Source organism: Sturnus vulgaris, chromosome 1, assembly GCF_052056855.1.
Source record: "Sturnus vulgaris isolate bStuVul1 chromosome 1, bStuVul1.hap1, whole genome shotgun sequence".
Lineage (NCBI taxonomy): Eukaryota > Metazoa > Chordata > Aves > Passeriformes > Sturnidae > Sturnus > Sturnus vulgaris.
In genome coordinates this window covers 134,272,350-134,285,137 of record NC_142243.1, presented here as the reverse complement: position 1 = coordinate 134,285,137, position 12,788 = coordinate 134,272,350, and the positions used below count along the sequence as shown (strand labels likewise).

The window sequence follows — 12,788 nt, the reverse complement described above, 5'->3', positions numbered from 1 at the left end:
GCCAAAATACAGCGTATTTTAGATGAAGGAAATAAAATACAGTATGAAAATGAGAAAATGAGAGAAATGATGTATTACAGTATTTGTTTGCCACATCTGAATGACTAATAGATTGGGTTAGCAATGAATTTTTGATTTCTGAAGAAATATTAAAATTAGACGAACTACTGGTTTATTAATTTCTGGAAGAACAATTCTGCCTTTTATGCAGTGTGACAAAAAATCAAGTCACTGTGGAGAAAGAGAAACACAAACAACCATCAAGGTTCAAAGTGACACTGTAACAGGACTTCCACCTTTAGGCCACTGGTTGATTTTTAAAAGAGGAGTTGAAACATGGCTTTGGGGAGTTGTTTGATGTCCTGGGTCAGCTTGATCTCAAATACTGCTTAGTTCCTAACAGACAAGTGTTCCCATCATAAACACTGCAGCAACAGATAACCACCCTGACAAGCCGAAATGAGCATCCTTGAACCAGTCTTCCTGGAAATAATATGTCACCACAGCCATTCCTTTGCAAAAATATGAAAGCACCTGTTTTCAGCTCCCCAAACTAATGTTTACTGGATTCCATAATACAAATACAAACACTTCATCCCCCTCTTCTCAGGTTCTGAAGGCTTGCAGAGAAGGCTGATCCAGACCCAGGGCTGTTACCTTAGGAACCATTCTAAATCACATTTGAAGCATTTTGGTCATCATCAAGTATCTGTGATCATCAGATACTTCACTTTTTCAACAAGCATACCCTAGTACTGGTTTAGTAGGGCTTGCTTATTTGTTTTTTAACCCTTTCAGACACTGAAAAAAATGTTGTGAAAAAGTATGTTAACAAATCTAAATAAAGCCAGTCAACCTACCTTCCCACCTATATTTGCAAATTCTAGCCAAACTTAATTTGGGATTTAGTGTTGCAAAGGAACAGCTTTATGTGCCACTATCTGGATACATCCCTAATGAAAAAAAAACGGAATTGAACACTTTAAAAGAAAGATGAGGAAGATAATTGCATAATTATTAAATGAACAGTCTTAGAATCACCTCAAACCATAAAACCACACCATAAAATACAGCACCACAAACCCCTCCCTTCCTCTCATTTATGCTTCACAAAAAAGCAAAACAAATGTTATACAAATATTTTCAGTAGCTGAAAACCAGCTATCAGTACAAAACCACAACTACAGACATTCCTCACTGCTAAGCTGAACTGTTCTCAAAACAATCCAGTGTAAAGGCCACTGAGAAATATTTCTAATATTCTGCAGTCACAAAGAATGAGAGTGCTGTGTTTGGTGCAGATCACCTTGCTTGTGCTTTAGAGGTATTATTTAGGCTTCAGTCTATGGTTTGGTAAGGACTCTGAACTCGTGGCCTCTCTCATTCTAAAATCTCAGAATAATCACTGCTGTTTAGTAGCATTTCATTGCATGTCCCTTAAAAATAACCATGCTCAAAATAGCAGAGATTAAGAACCTACAGTCTCTTTGCCTATTTCAGCTATGAACAGCTCTGAAAAATACATGAAGTGTTGCCCTCTGTGGATCTTTCAGACCAAAAGAAGTAAGAGGAGAAGAATATTAACAGCATCTAATAAGGTGAATCCTGGAATCTATTTCAGACTGAAAATTCAAGAGAAATTATGTCAGAAACCATTCTCATTGTTCAAGAAGTATACCATAATTTCCCTCACTGTTGCAGAAACAAAGCCACCAAGTATATTTTCAAGAAAATATTTAAATAAAATTGATGGAGTGTCAACACTTGACTGCTTGTTTAAATTGAACAAAATTATAAAAGCTGTTACAGAGTGTTCAATTTATTTCAATGTTATTATATACCATAAAGACTCATTCAAGCAGGGAGAAACTGCATGAAGATTAGAAGATGTCTTAGACTTCTCCCTGGAACAGCATGAAATACAATCTAAAGCAGCAAAAATTTTTTAGTGGAGCTAATTTCTTTTCACTGATGCTTGATGAAGAAAAGCATCAGTGTTCCTTTATGCTGCAAGAACACTTTGTTATTTGCTTAACAGGAAGTTAAATGAACCAAAGCTACAGACAGAAAAAAAAAATCCACTATCAATTAATGTGACAAATTCTTAATTGGAAAACAAATCAGACTTATTTAAAAACTGAGGTCTTGGTTCTGATGTATTCATGTTTTCCCAAGGTCGAGTTTATATTCCCAAGGTTTATATTTTTCCTAGTTTATGCTTTCTGAGGAGTAGAGATGTCCATGGGAAAGGGCTTTTTCCTGCATTGCTCCTGCTGAGTAGCCCAAAGACTAATCAAGAGGACCATGGCAAGCTGTAGCTGCTTATGCTCCAGGTGCACCACAGCTGATGAGAAGTGGTGTTTAAGAGCTCAATACCCGCTGCCACCACAAGCACCACTCACATTATCAACTGAAAATAAGGCATTTGAATGTTACATTTTTCTCTCTTTTTCCAGAATCTGTCACATTCAGATGGGAAGCACAATGCAAGTCCCCAAGGACCCCCTGGAATGCTCCCAGTACCTTACCTAGGAAATAATTCTGACACCCTTGCATTTTCTAAACATAGGCTGAGTGGTGAGTTCTTACATTCTGCCTACAAAACAGATATGTTGGTCTGAAATTCTGGACCAGACATCTTTTCACAGGCACTTCCAGGCTGTGGAGGATGATGCATGGCTAAGCTCTCAGTAGTGCTTACAGTCTCTCATATCAACTCAGGACACCATTGTCACAGCTGCATGACATTGTACTGAAGCAATTCCACTTCACCCAGAGTGCAGGACAGAAGCTGAAGATGAATCCCTAACTGTTTAATAATATCCATTCATCCATACTTCTTGCCCAGTATAGATATTTTGGTTTCAAAATTAGACATCCATACATTTATTGAAGCAGTCAACTTTATGGTATCTCTGTACACCCTAACTGAGTGAGCAGCAAGAGGTTCTGACCATAAATAAGAATAATATATTCCATGGTTCACTCTCTTTCACAAGGTAAAAAACAGCAGTTAATAAAATATTAAAAGATTCTAAGCATATAGTAGCAAGTAGTAAAACTAGCATGATAAATGTGCCAGCCTACTTCAGCCATAAAACATAGGAGAAAAAGAACCTTAAAATTTAAAACTGATCATAACTTTTTAAATATCACTGTTATAAAACTTTACTTCCTACTATTATTCAAATGGAAATTCACTAAGGCTTCACTCAGGCTGGCCCCCAGCTGGGATTCTTGTGCTCTGAAAGCCTCTGTGATAGTATGGGGGTCTCCTGCATGGGGGCAATGCCAGTGGTGGATCTCTCTCACAGCTTACAAGTTTCTTTGGCAACAAGCTGCTCCTCACTTGGAGCTGGACACAAGGCTCGAAACAAACCCCTAAACTACTTCAAACTTTTCAGAATTTTGCCCTTTTATCACACCTTAATGACTCATAGCTTTTTAAATGTCACATCTCAAAAACATTGTTTCTCCAGCATATAAAACTGAAAGAAAACCCCCTGAATTTCAAAGTAAAAATAATAATTATAATTAAAAAAATATTTCTTCTGTATTGGAGAATTCCCCTCTGCCTTGGTTTACTATTTATAAACCACCAGTCTGGGATTAATTATTATAAATCCTTAAAGCCGAAAAGAAGATTTTAGGCATTTTATTTTACGTATAATCTATACCATTATTAAACTGCAGCTCAAATGCACTTTATGTCCTATTTCTGTTGGTCACCTTTTAACATTTATGCATTTTACCTATAGTAAATTTTACTCCCTGCGAGAAATAATTTCTTAGCACTTTGAAAACATCAGACCACCCATGTGACGTGGCAGAGCTCAGTGTGAGCAGTGTCCCCTGCCAGGCTGCAGGGACACTCACCAGGCACCCCGTCTCTCATCCAGTAGGAGATGTCTGTTCCATCTGCAGTGTCGTAAACATCCGTAGCATTGATGGGCTGCAGCAGAGTCATGATCTCTTTCACGATGTCCCGGGCTGCAGCACTGCCAGTAAAACCCAGTCCAGATGGCTTGAAGGTGCCCTCATCAGACTCCATAACGATATCAAAGTTGGAGATATTTTCCTAAACATGTAAGAAAAGAAGATAATGTGCTGTGGTTGTTATTTTAGCTGGCATCATAGATTGGATTCTAGGTGTTATTGTGAGCATACAACAAATTTGTTTTCAGAAGCAGAGAAATGCTTTTTGTGAAAATGTGTACATAAGCATAAATGAAGGGACTTATCTTTCCGTATGAAAATGGCTGAAACAGTTCAAGTTATGTTCTGTGGCACCAATATTCTGTAGTACCCACAACATGACTGGTATTCTGTCCCCAAATACTTGCTTTCAGACTTCTAAAGTGCCACCCAGAGAGGTAAGCCATCACCACCATATTGCAGTTTTCATTTGCAGCTCTCCCTTTCTTCTCAGACCTGAGACTCTGAAATTCTGTTGCAGTGAGAGGGTATGCAGTCCTGTGGCTTTAAAATTAGAGGCATCTAAAGCCTTTATAGACTGTGAGTCTATTTAAAAGCCAGCTGCTGTCTGTTCAGAAACACATTATTTCCAGTCAATTCATATAGTCAATTCTGATTCCTACTGGAGGATTGAAACGCCAAGGTTCTCCCTCAGACCTGAAGGAATAACATCTATTTTTAAGGAAAATTTGTGTTTCCAAGTTAATCCTCACAAGAAACATCAAAGGTAAGATTTTGTGTACAAGTAGCAACATTTGCTTTTAGTGTGTACTCAGAAGAATCTTTTAAGCTAAAAAACCAAAAATTAGCAATTTACTTACTTAGCATATTTGCTTAGATTGCTCAGGTTCAAAGGTCTAATTGGAATGAAACACATAGAGATTTTACTTGAATGAAGATGCCAATTTTTTTGGAGAGGCACATAACTTTTTAAAAACAGTTTATGGTTATGTCAGGCAAAAAAAAAGTTATACTTTCAGGCCATGTTGAATGTGACTAAGAGAACTTACTGCAGGTTTTACTCCTATGCCCAGATCTCATGCCTGAATTTTATGGCTGCCATGGGTTATTTATTACAAGAAAATCATTGCAAGAGACATGTGATAGCAGCAAGTAACAGATTCATTTCATTGCCAGCCTATATAAGCCTACAATTCAGTAAACAATTCTTTTACATTTTTCTGTAAATAAACCCAAATATGCATTACAGGTGGCTGTGAATAATTCACATAAGTTTTCAGATGTCCTTTATAGAATTTGCCAACAATGGTTTAACACTTTCACAAACCATTTTTCTTTTGAGTGAAACAATTCTAACAGAGCAGAACTATTTACTTTTCACTTAGAAAGACATCCAGTAGTTAAAAAAAAAAAAAAAAATCTTTGCATGATACAGAAACTGTAAATGTTATAATACCTTAAGATAACCAATTTAACTACTGGAAATCAATGTGCAAATAACCAATCTTATCACCTCATTGGCAATCACCATTTTTAGACAGTGAAAAGCATCTTCAGTTTGCAAAAGATTAAATGTAAGTAATTAGGCTACATATGGTGTCTAGGCCTACCATCAAATGCTGTCCTGAGGTCATGAGCCTCAACATGAATTCACAGACTGTCCGAATACAGAGAGAGAGAAGCAGGCCAAGGAAAGCACATTGCAGGCTAAAAGGGACCAGTGATGCTCCAATGTCACAGACACAATAGAAAGAATGTCTCAAAATGTAAATCTTTTTTATCATATGCCCAAGGAGGAGGACTTAGTAAAGACAACACACATTTCAGTGTGCTGCTGAATTGCCAATGAAAGCTAACCTAAGTATAGTGAGCGCTACATAAATACATGATGCTCAGCCTCTTTGGTTGAGTTTCCAAAGCAGGACTTCTGTCCATTTTTAGAGCAGCTGAAATGAGGAGAAGCAATAAGGCCAGGGGAAGGGACCATTCAGGGCAGTGAAGTGAGAAGTGTGAGCATGGGAACAACATGGACACCTAAAAGAAATCTCACTTATCACTCAAAACAGAATCCCTAAGGTCAAGAATTCTGCTACTATTGCAAAATCGCTATGCCCTTCAGTTGTGTTTTCTCACATAAATGTTTGCATGTGTTTTTAATATGAAACTGAGTAAACAAACCACCCACAATACATTACACCATATTGTTGTTCTGTAAGAAAGCTATTCAGTTATTTCGTGCTGGAGAAGCATGAAAACAGAACACCCTAGGGAGAGAAACTGAGTTCACTGGGGAATAAAAATTAAACAGGTCACAGCTACTTGGAGTACCATGTGTCCTTGAGAAAGCTTTTTCCCTATTTGGTCCACTAGAAGATAGGATTACTTATAAAACTATTCACAATCAAATTTGAAAGTTGCAGTCTTAAAAAAAGTTAGATTGGTTTCCCTGTTCCCATTTTTGTACCTCTGCATTGGCATTTCTATTTACACAGAGAGAAACACATGCTGGAAAACATGCTTAAAATATGCTGCTTTAAAATAGTGAAGATGCTTTGTCATCATTTACCATCTATGATGCAGGAATAACTGCCACTAACAAAGTGAGGTGAAACCATACATTTGCCTTGACTAATTCAAAGGAACAAACAAACCAGAAAGATTTTAAAAAATAACTGCAGGCTCAGCTGTTTCCTTCAGTCATTCTCCTAGTGAATGTACCATTTAAATGAGCATTTTAAACTCGGTATGTAATTATTTTTCAGGAAGTAATCTCATCTGCTGCATCTTGATATTGTGCCACTTCTCTTGGTATGTCCTAGAAAATTAAAACTTCTTTGTGTAACCTGCTGCCTAATTCTCTGAACACCAAAATAGACTTTTATCCTTTGCCTTCTTATGAATTGGTCACAGAGGAGGTCACCTCTCTTTATTATGTCATCTTTAGCTCTTCAATTGAACTTTTAAATGAAACATTACAATAAATACTGCATGGGAAAATTTGCTTTCTATAGCTTGCTATTTTCATTGAATACACAATTAGGCACAATTCAATACTTCTCCTATTTTTAATTTTTAAATTTTAATTCCTTTTATTTTGTTTTCTCTATAAACAATCTACTTTTTGTTTCTGCTAAGCAAAACTAAAAATATAAGTACTTGTCCTCTCTAAGGTAAAAACTTGGTAACATGAAATCACAGAATCACAGAATGGACAAGGTTGGAAAGGAGCTCAGTGGGTCACCCGGTCCAACCTCCCTGCTCAAGCAGGGCCATCCCAGAGCACATGGCACAGGATTGTGTCCAAATGGTTCTCGAATATCTCCTGTGAGGGAGACTCCACAGCCTCTCTGGGCAGCCTGCTCAAGTGCACCTGCACAAGTAAAGAAGTTCTTCCTCATGTTCAGGTAGAGTTTCCTGTGCATCATTTTCTGCCCATTGCCTCTTGTCCTATTGCCTGACACCACTGAGAAAACAAACCTTTGTAATATGTATGACTGGTACTTCTGTTGGTAGGAAACATCTTCCTTCTAGGATAGACACTGACAAGCCCAAGCAGGTGTACCTTACAGTAGCTACTTATTCAGTCAAAATCTCAATTGTTAATTCTTAATAGATGTTAAACTAGACTGCAACATCTCATGATTAACCCACTGAGTCACTGATGGCAATACCATCAGGCAGGGACATACCTGAAAGTTTAATGCAGGCAACAGCTATCCTAAAAGCCTTCAGTACTTTGGGGCTGTTTATTTTAAAATAGAGTATTACTTGTCCAGCAGCTCATTTACTGGTTCTCTTTTATGTTCCACTGAGAAGAATCACCACTTTACAGGAAAAATACTAAAGTCTGTAATGACAAAGCACTTCCTTGACTAATGGTTCACTTATTCCAGTGATAAAGGACATCAGTTAATCTGACATTGTGTTTTCAGCTTTCTGTTATTGATTTACACTTAACTTTAAGAAAGAGCAACACTTGTATTCCGGTATTTGTCCTAGAACAGTTGGGAAACAAGCATAGCATGGCAACAATGTTGTAAAACTCACAGGGAAGTGATGGTCATCCCACTTGTAGCACTAAAACATCATTAAATCAGCACCCAGCTTTGTTAGGCTGGCAACTAAGACTACAGGAATAACAAGAAAAAACACTGGAAACACCTAAGTGCATGTGACAGCTAGAAAAGAAAAAAAAGTAAAATAAATAACATCCTCTAAATATTCAATAATATATAAACATGATGTAGTGTAATTTTGAGTTGCTCTTTAGTATGAAGATAATTTAATGAAGCAAAACAGCATAAATTGAAACTAGAGAAAAAACACCACAACAGCTGTTGGGAAGCAGAGATGTGCCAGCATCAAGGCATAATAACCACCAGCCACAAATGTTATCATACCATTTACACACTTTTTGAATGAAGACAGGGAAAATCAGGAACACTGTGAGTTATTCAATTTTGTAAATTATCCCATCATTATACGGGAGAAAGCTCATGTAAAGCTGGAGATTAGCACAATTTTTGCTACATGACAAAGTATGAAAAAGGCTCATCCTTTTTATTACAAGATAAAATATTCTTCTGCCACATTTTATGGGAAAGCAGTATGTAAAAAAGTCTACAGGTTTAGGGGTTTGTTGAGTAGGACAGTTACAAATTCTGACCTCTGAGAAGCCAATGAAAAAAGTCCCAGTAACTTCAACAGCCCTGGAGCAATTTGGTCACGTACTTATTAGCAGTTCACTCAGCAAAAAACATAATACTGCCATTTCTTGCCTTATACAATACCACGACTGTTTCCTCTATGATGATTTGCCAGCACTCACTCGGCATTGTAAGTTCCCTGGGATGACAGACAAGAAAAAGCAGACAGCTCTGAACATGGCAGCAGGCTAAGTAAGGTATGCCTGAAGTCTTGTCTTGGGACGTTTTTTCTTTGACAAAGGGGCTTACCAAAGAGAAGTGTTCTTTCTGGAAAACGTTCCATAACTTAAGACCTTTTACTGCTCAAATACAAAGGTATCAAAACAATGTCTATGGCTCTGAATGACCATCCCACCACTGTCCTCTTTAGACAGGCTTTAGGTTTTCACTAGAAAATAGGCAGCAATACCAAAATTAAAAACTGTGGTTTACATCTTTCAAACAAAGATGATGTTTACTCTTTCAGGAAGCTGATGAGTACTTCTGAAACTTTCAATAAAGTTGAAAACAAATTTGCAACACCTTAGAAATCATCAAAACATACATATTTTTCTATGTCTTTCATAGCTGCAGGGAGTTTCAATAGAAGGAAGACAACTTTCTTACAATTGAACATCCCAATGGTACAAAGACCTGTGGATGGGTCAATGTGCCTGAAGCATGCACTGGAAGCAGTGATCTTCAGAAGATGTCTCTACCACATTCAACTGGCAGCTCTGCTATTTGCTTGAGAGAAAGAGAAGAAAGATGCACAGAGAAAAGCTTTTCTAACAATAGACATGTATGAATTTTATCTACATGGAATGAAGATTAGATACCCAGGAGACATGCTGTCAGGACTGATTGGAGTCTTCCATCCTTCAGGCAGTGTAAGGAATAAACTTGGGTTTGTGTTTTAGCAACATCTGTATTTCTCTGCAGCTTTCACAAGGAAGCTTATTCCTAAATACTAAGAATTAGGCATTCCTACAGACCTAGAACTGGTGTAAAAGATAATTCTGTAACTATGCTATCTTCACTATGCTTAATACAATCAGTGGTGCTACTGCCTGTTGTGATACTGAAGAACACAGTGGGATTATTTTCTTTCTGTAGTTTTGCAAATGGACATTTCACTCTTTCTGCATTCTTTTCCCTTTGCAATGAAAGGAATCAACAGGACATCAGTGATCTAAAAAGGCAGCAGTAATTTTACGTAATTTTTGATTACAGAGAGTATTGCCTGAGGAAAGTCAAAAGGCTAATGGTCAACACATTTTGCTGGGATAAAAGGATCTTCATTAAAGTCCTTTATATGTTTGGTTCAAATCAGACACAAATTCATGTCTTACATTTCACCAGAGCACTTGATGCCTCAGGATATAATGTCTTCTGAAAATTATGGTTTTGAGGAGACAATATTTTCTGGAGAAGAATCATTTCACCTGAGAGTGACAAGATCTTTTTTGGTATTTGCTTCTTAGAGTAAGCAACTCATTAGCAAATCACAGTAGAAATCTTATGTGAGCATCAACAAGGAGTACTTAAACTAGCATGAAAGAAATGCCAGCATTTCAGAAAGTCCTGTTTCCATGCAGACACAGTTTGAGCAAAATATCAGATCTTGGTAATAAATACAAGAAAGAAACCATAGTAAGCACTGTTGATTGATATTTTTTTATGTAGTTAAACCTTTACTAAAAAGTTAAAATACTGTATGGTATTTGCACCAGAAATTGAGGTAAGTACTGTAAATATCATTAAGATAAGAATACCAACATGAAGAAATATTGAGAATGCCTTCTGTAATGGATTTTGAACTGAATTCATAACATATTAATGTCTCCAGTGATCACAACCAAGTTACTAAAGTAAATTTGAATGTGGCCTAGGATCTCGTAGTCTTCTCATTGTAAAATGTATTTGCCTTCCCAAGAGATTGTATGCAATGCTTCTATTCCAAAATAAATATTATCAGTCATTCATAGTCCCTTAATTCAGCTGGGTAAATAACTGTAACCTTGTTTCATGGTACACAGACCTTTCACAGAATCTAGTCCAAAGCAATGAAAAGGAGGACAGATACTTCATTACATTTATTTCTTTCTCCCTTCATGAAGACATCATAAGAGTAAACATACAAAAAACTTAATCTTGGCTGAGGGCACTCGGGTATTATTGATAAAGTTGTAGCAGAATCTGTACTGAAGAGTTGCATCATGAGGCCTTCTAGAATTATGTTCCTCTAGTTCTTCACCTTGACTTGTATAAGAAAGTAGTGTTGCAATGTTTCACGATTCTGAAGTTATTTACTGCATTGTCTACATAAGAGCCCTACTCAGTAATTGGGTTGCACAACACTAAGCACTGGAAGAAGACTTCAGATGTAGTGTCAAACTCCAAGCTCTGCAGTCTGATTTGCACTTAAATCCTTTAATTTCACTGCTCTTTATCAAGATAAGGATCTTTAATGGTAAGGCAAATCAACTCCTTTTCTAGTTCGGGATTAAATCTAATTATTGGCTGACAGCTAAAGGCAGTGAGCACTTCAACAGGTATCTCCTTTGGAAGCAAAGGTGCTGGTAATTCTCCTGAGAGGCTTCTATCCCATGGTCAAAACTGAGTAGGTGCTCTGCAATGTCCTGGTGGGTGGCAGGTACCCTTGCACAAATGGAGGTACTGAAACTGCTGGAATATACAAGGCTTTCAGCTCCTGGAAATGGCTCAGAAAAATCATGCAAAGAAGACAAAGGACAAGGACCATGTGATGCTCTCCAGAAAAATATCTGATAAACTGAAATCGTGGTTGTGTAATGTATGTGTTTGAGCTTCACCTGACTGCAGTTGGACAAATATGCTTTTCCTAAGCATGTATTTACTGGATGCTATCAGAAACAGGAGACAGCACTAGAATGTCTAGAGCACTAGAGCTTTTGATCAACAAATATGGCAGCTCTTAGATTCTCATAAAGCTCTGAACAGCTAATATGCCCTATCACTAGCTTTAATAATCAGAAATGATAATACTGGGATCTAGAGAAAAACTTGAGTGTTATAAATAATGCTATTACACAGGGATATGTGTTAATTATTGGCACCATAGTAAAACCACTACGCTGCTATCTCAGTTATTTCTGCAGTAACTTATCCACTTTCTAGCAGTGACAGCCTACAATGATAGATGAGGAAGAAGGACCTGAACTTAAATTGAAAGAAATAATAAATAAGTGACAAAAATAAGAGCATCTGTACTTGTCCAGTACTATATTGTCTTCATTTCTTCTCCCTTGCCACATTTCCACTGACATGAGGAGGTAATTTACAATGTCAAGGAAATCCATGTCTGCCTGTGCTGAATTACTGCATTCATATTTCTACTTGTTTGTAGCGAACTGAACTCATAAGTCCAGCTATGTAGATGAGTCATACAGGCTGTCTTTCATTTTACAAGGCATCTTTAAATACCACTCTTATTTAACTTGTACTCATTACCATCAGCAAGCAATGTGTGTGCCACACTATCCTAATTGCCAGAAATCTGAGCAAGTAAATCATTAAAAGGTTAAGTTATTTTTCATGCTAAATTTAATGTACAGTATTAATCAACTTTATTTCATTATTATGAGTAATGCAACATCCTATAGTCAAATCGATTTATAATTATGCCAGATCATATGGCAGGGGGGAAACAAGAACAACAAACAACAGACGGATGTCATTTCTGCTTAAATTCTCCATGTAAATTACAAACTGTTAAGTCAGACAGGGCTTTCTTTGCAGAGCACAACATCCAGATGGAATCTCACCAGCAGAGCAAGAACTGAGACACATCTTTGTCTCAACTTTTTAAAAAAGCAAAGTAACCAAATATCTTGCAAACAACACCCAGTCTTCTTTGTATTTCCCTATTTGATCCTTAGGTCTGCTTTTTGGCATTATTTCTGAATAGAAATCTTTGAGACAACAAACAAAGCCATTTTGGATAAAGATGAAACATGCATGAGACAATTTCATGTGTTGCTGACATCACCACCATAGGATGGATCTTACTGTCCAAAATGGACATGTACATGTGTCTTCAGATACATTTCTGATGAGTGGTGTGCATTAGACACAGAGCATCCTTCCAGCTCCCCCAAAATGCAGTTCTGTACATAAGAAGCAACT

The 12,788-nt window shown here is 37.1% G+C and overlaps 1 protein-coding gene across 1 annotated transcript in view; it reads right to left on the bottom strand.

The window, feature by feature from the left end:
- CPQ (carboxypeptidase Q) overlaps positions 1-12,788 on the bottom strand; it is a 141,998-nt gene that overhangs the window by 24,037 nt on the left and 105,173 nt on the right. Inside the window, exon 7 of the mRNA XM_014879795.2 lies at positions 3,877-4,078. Coding sequence (XP_014735281.1) covers positions 3,877-4,078 — 202 coding nt within the window. The remainder of the gene's footprint in view (positions 1-3,876; positions 4,079-12,788) is intronic.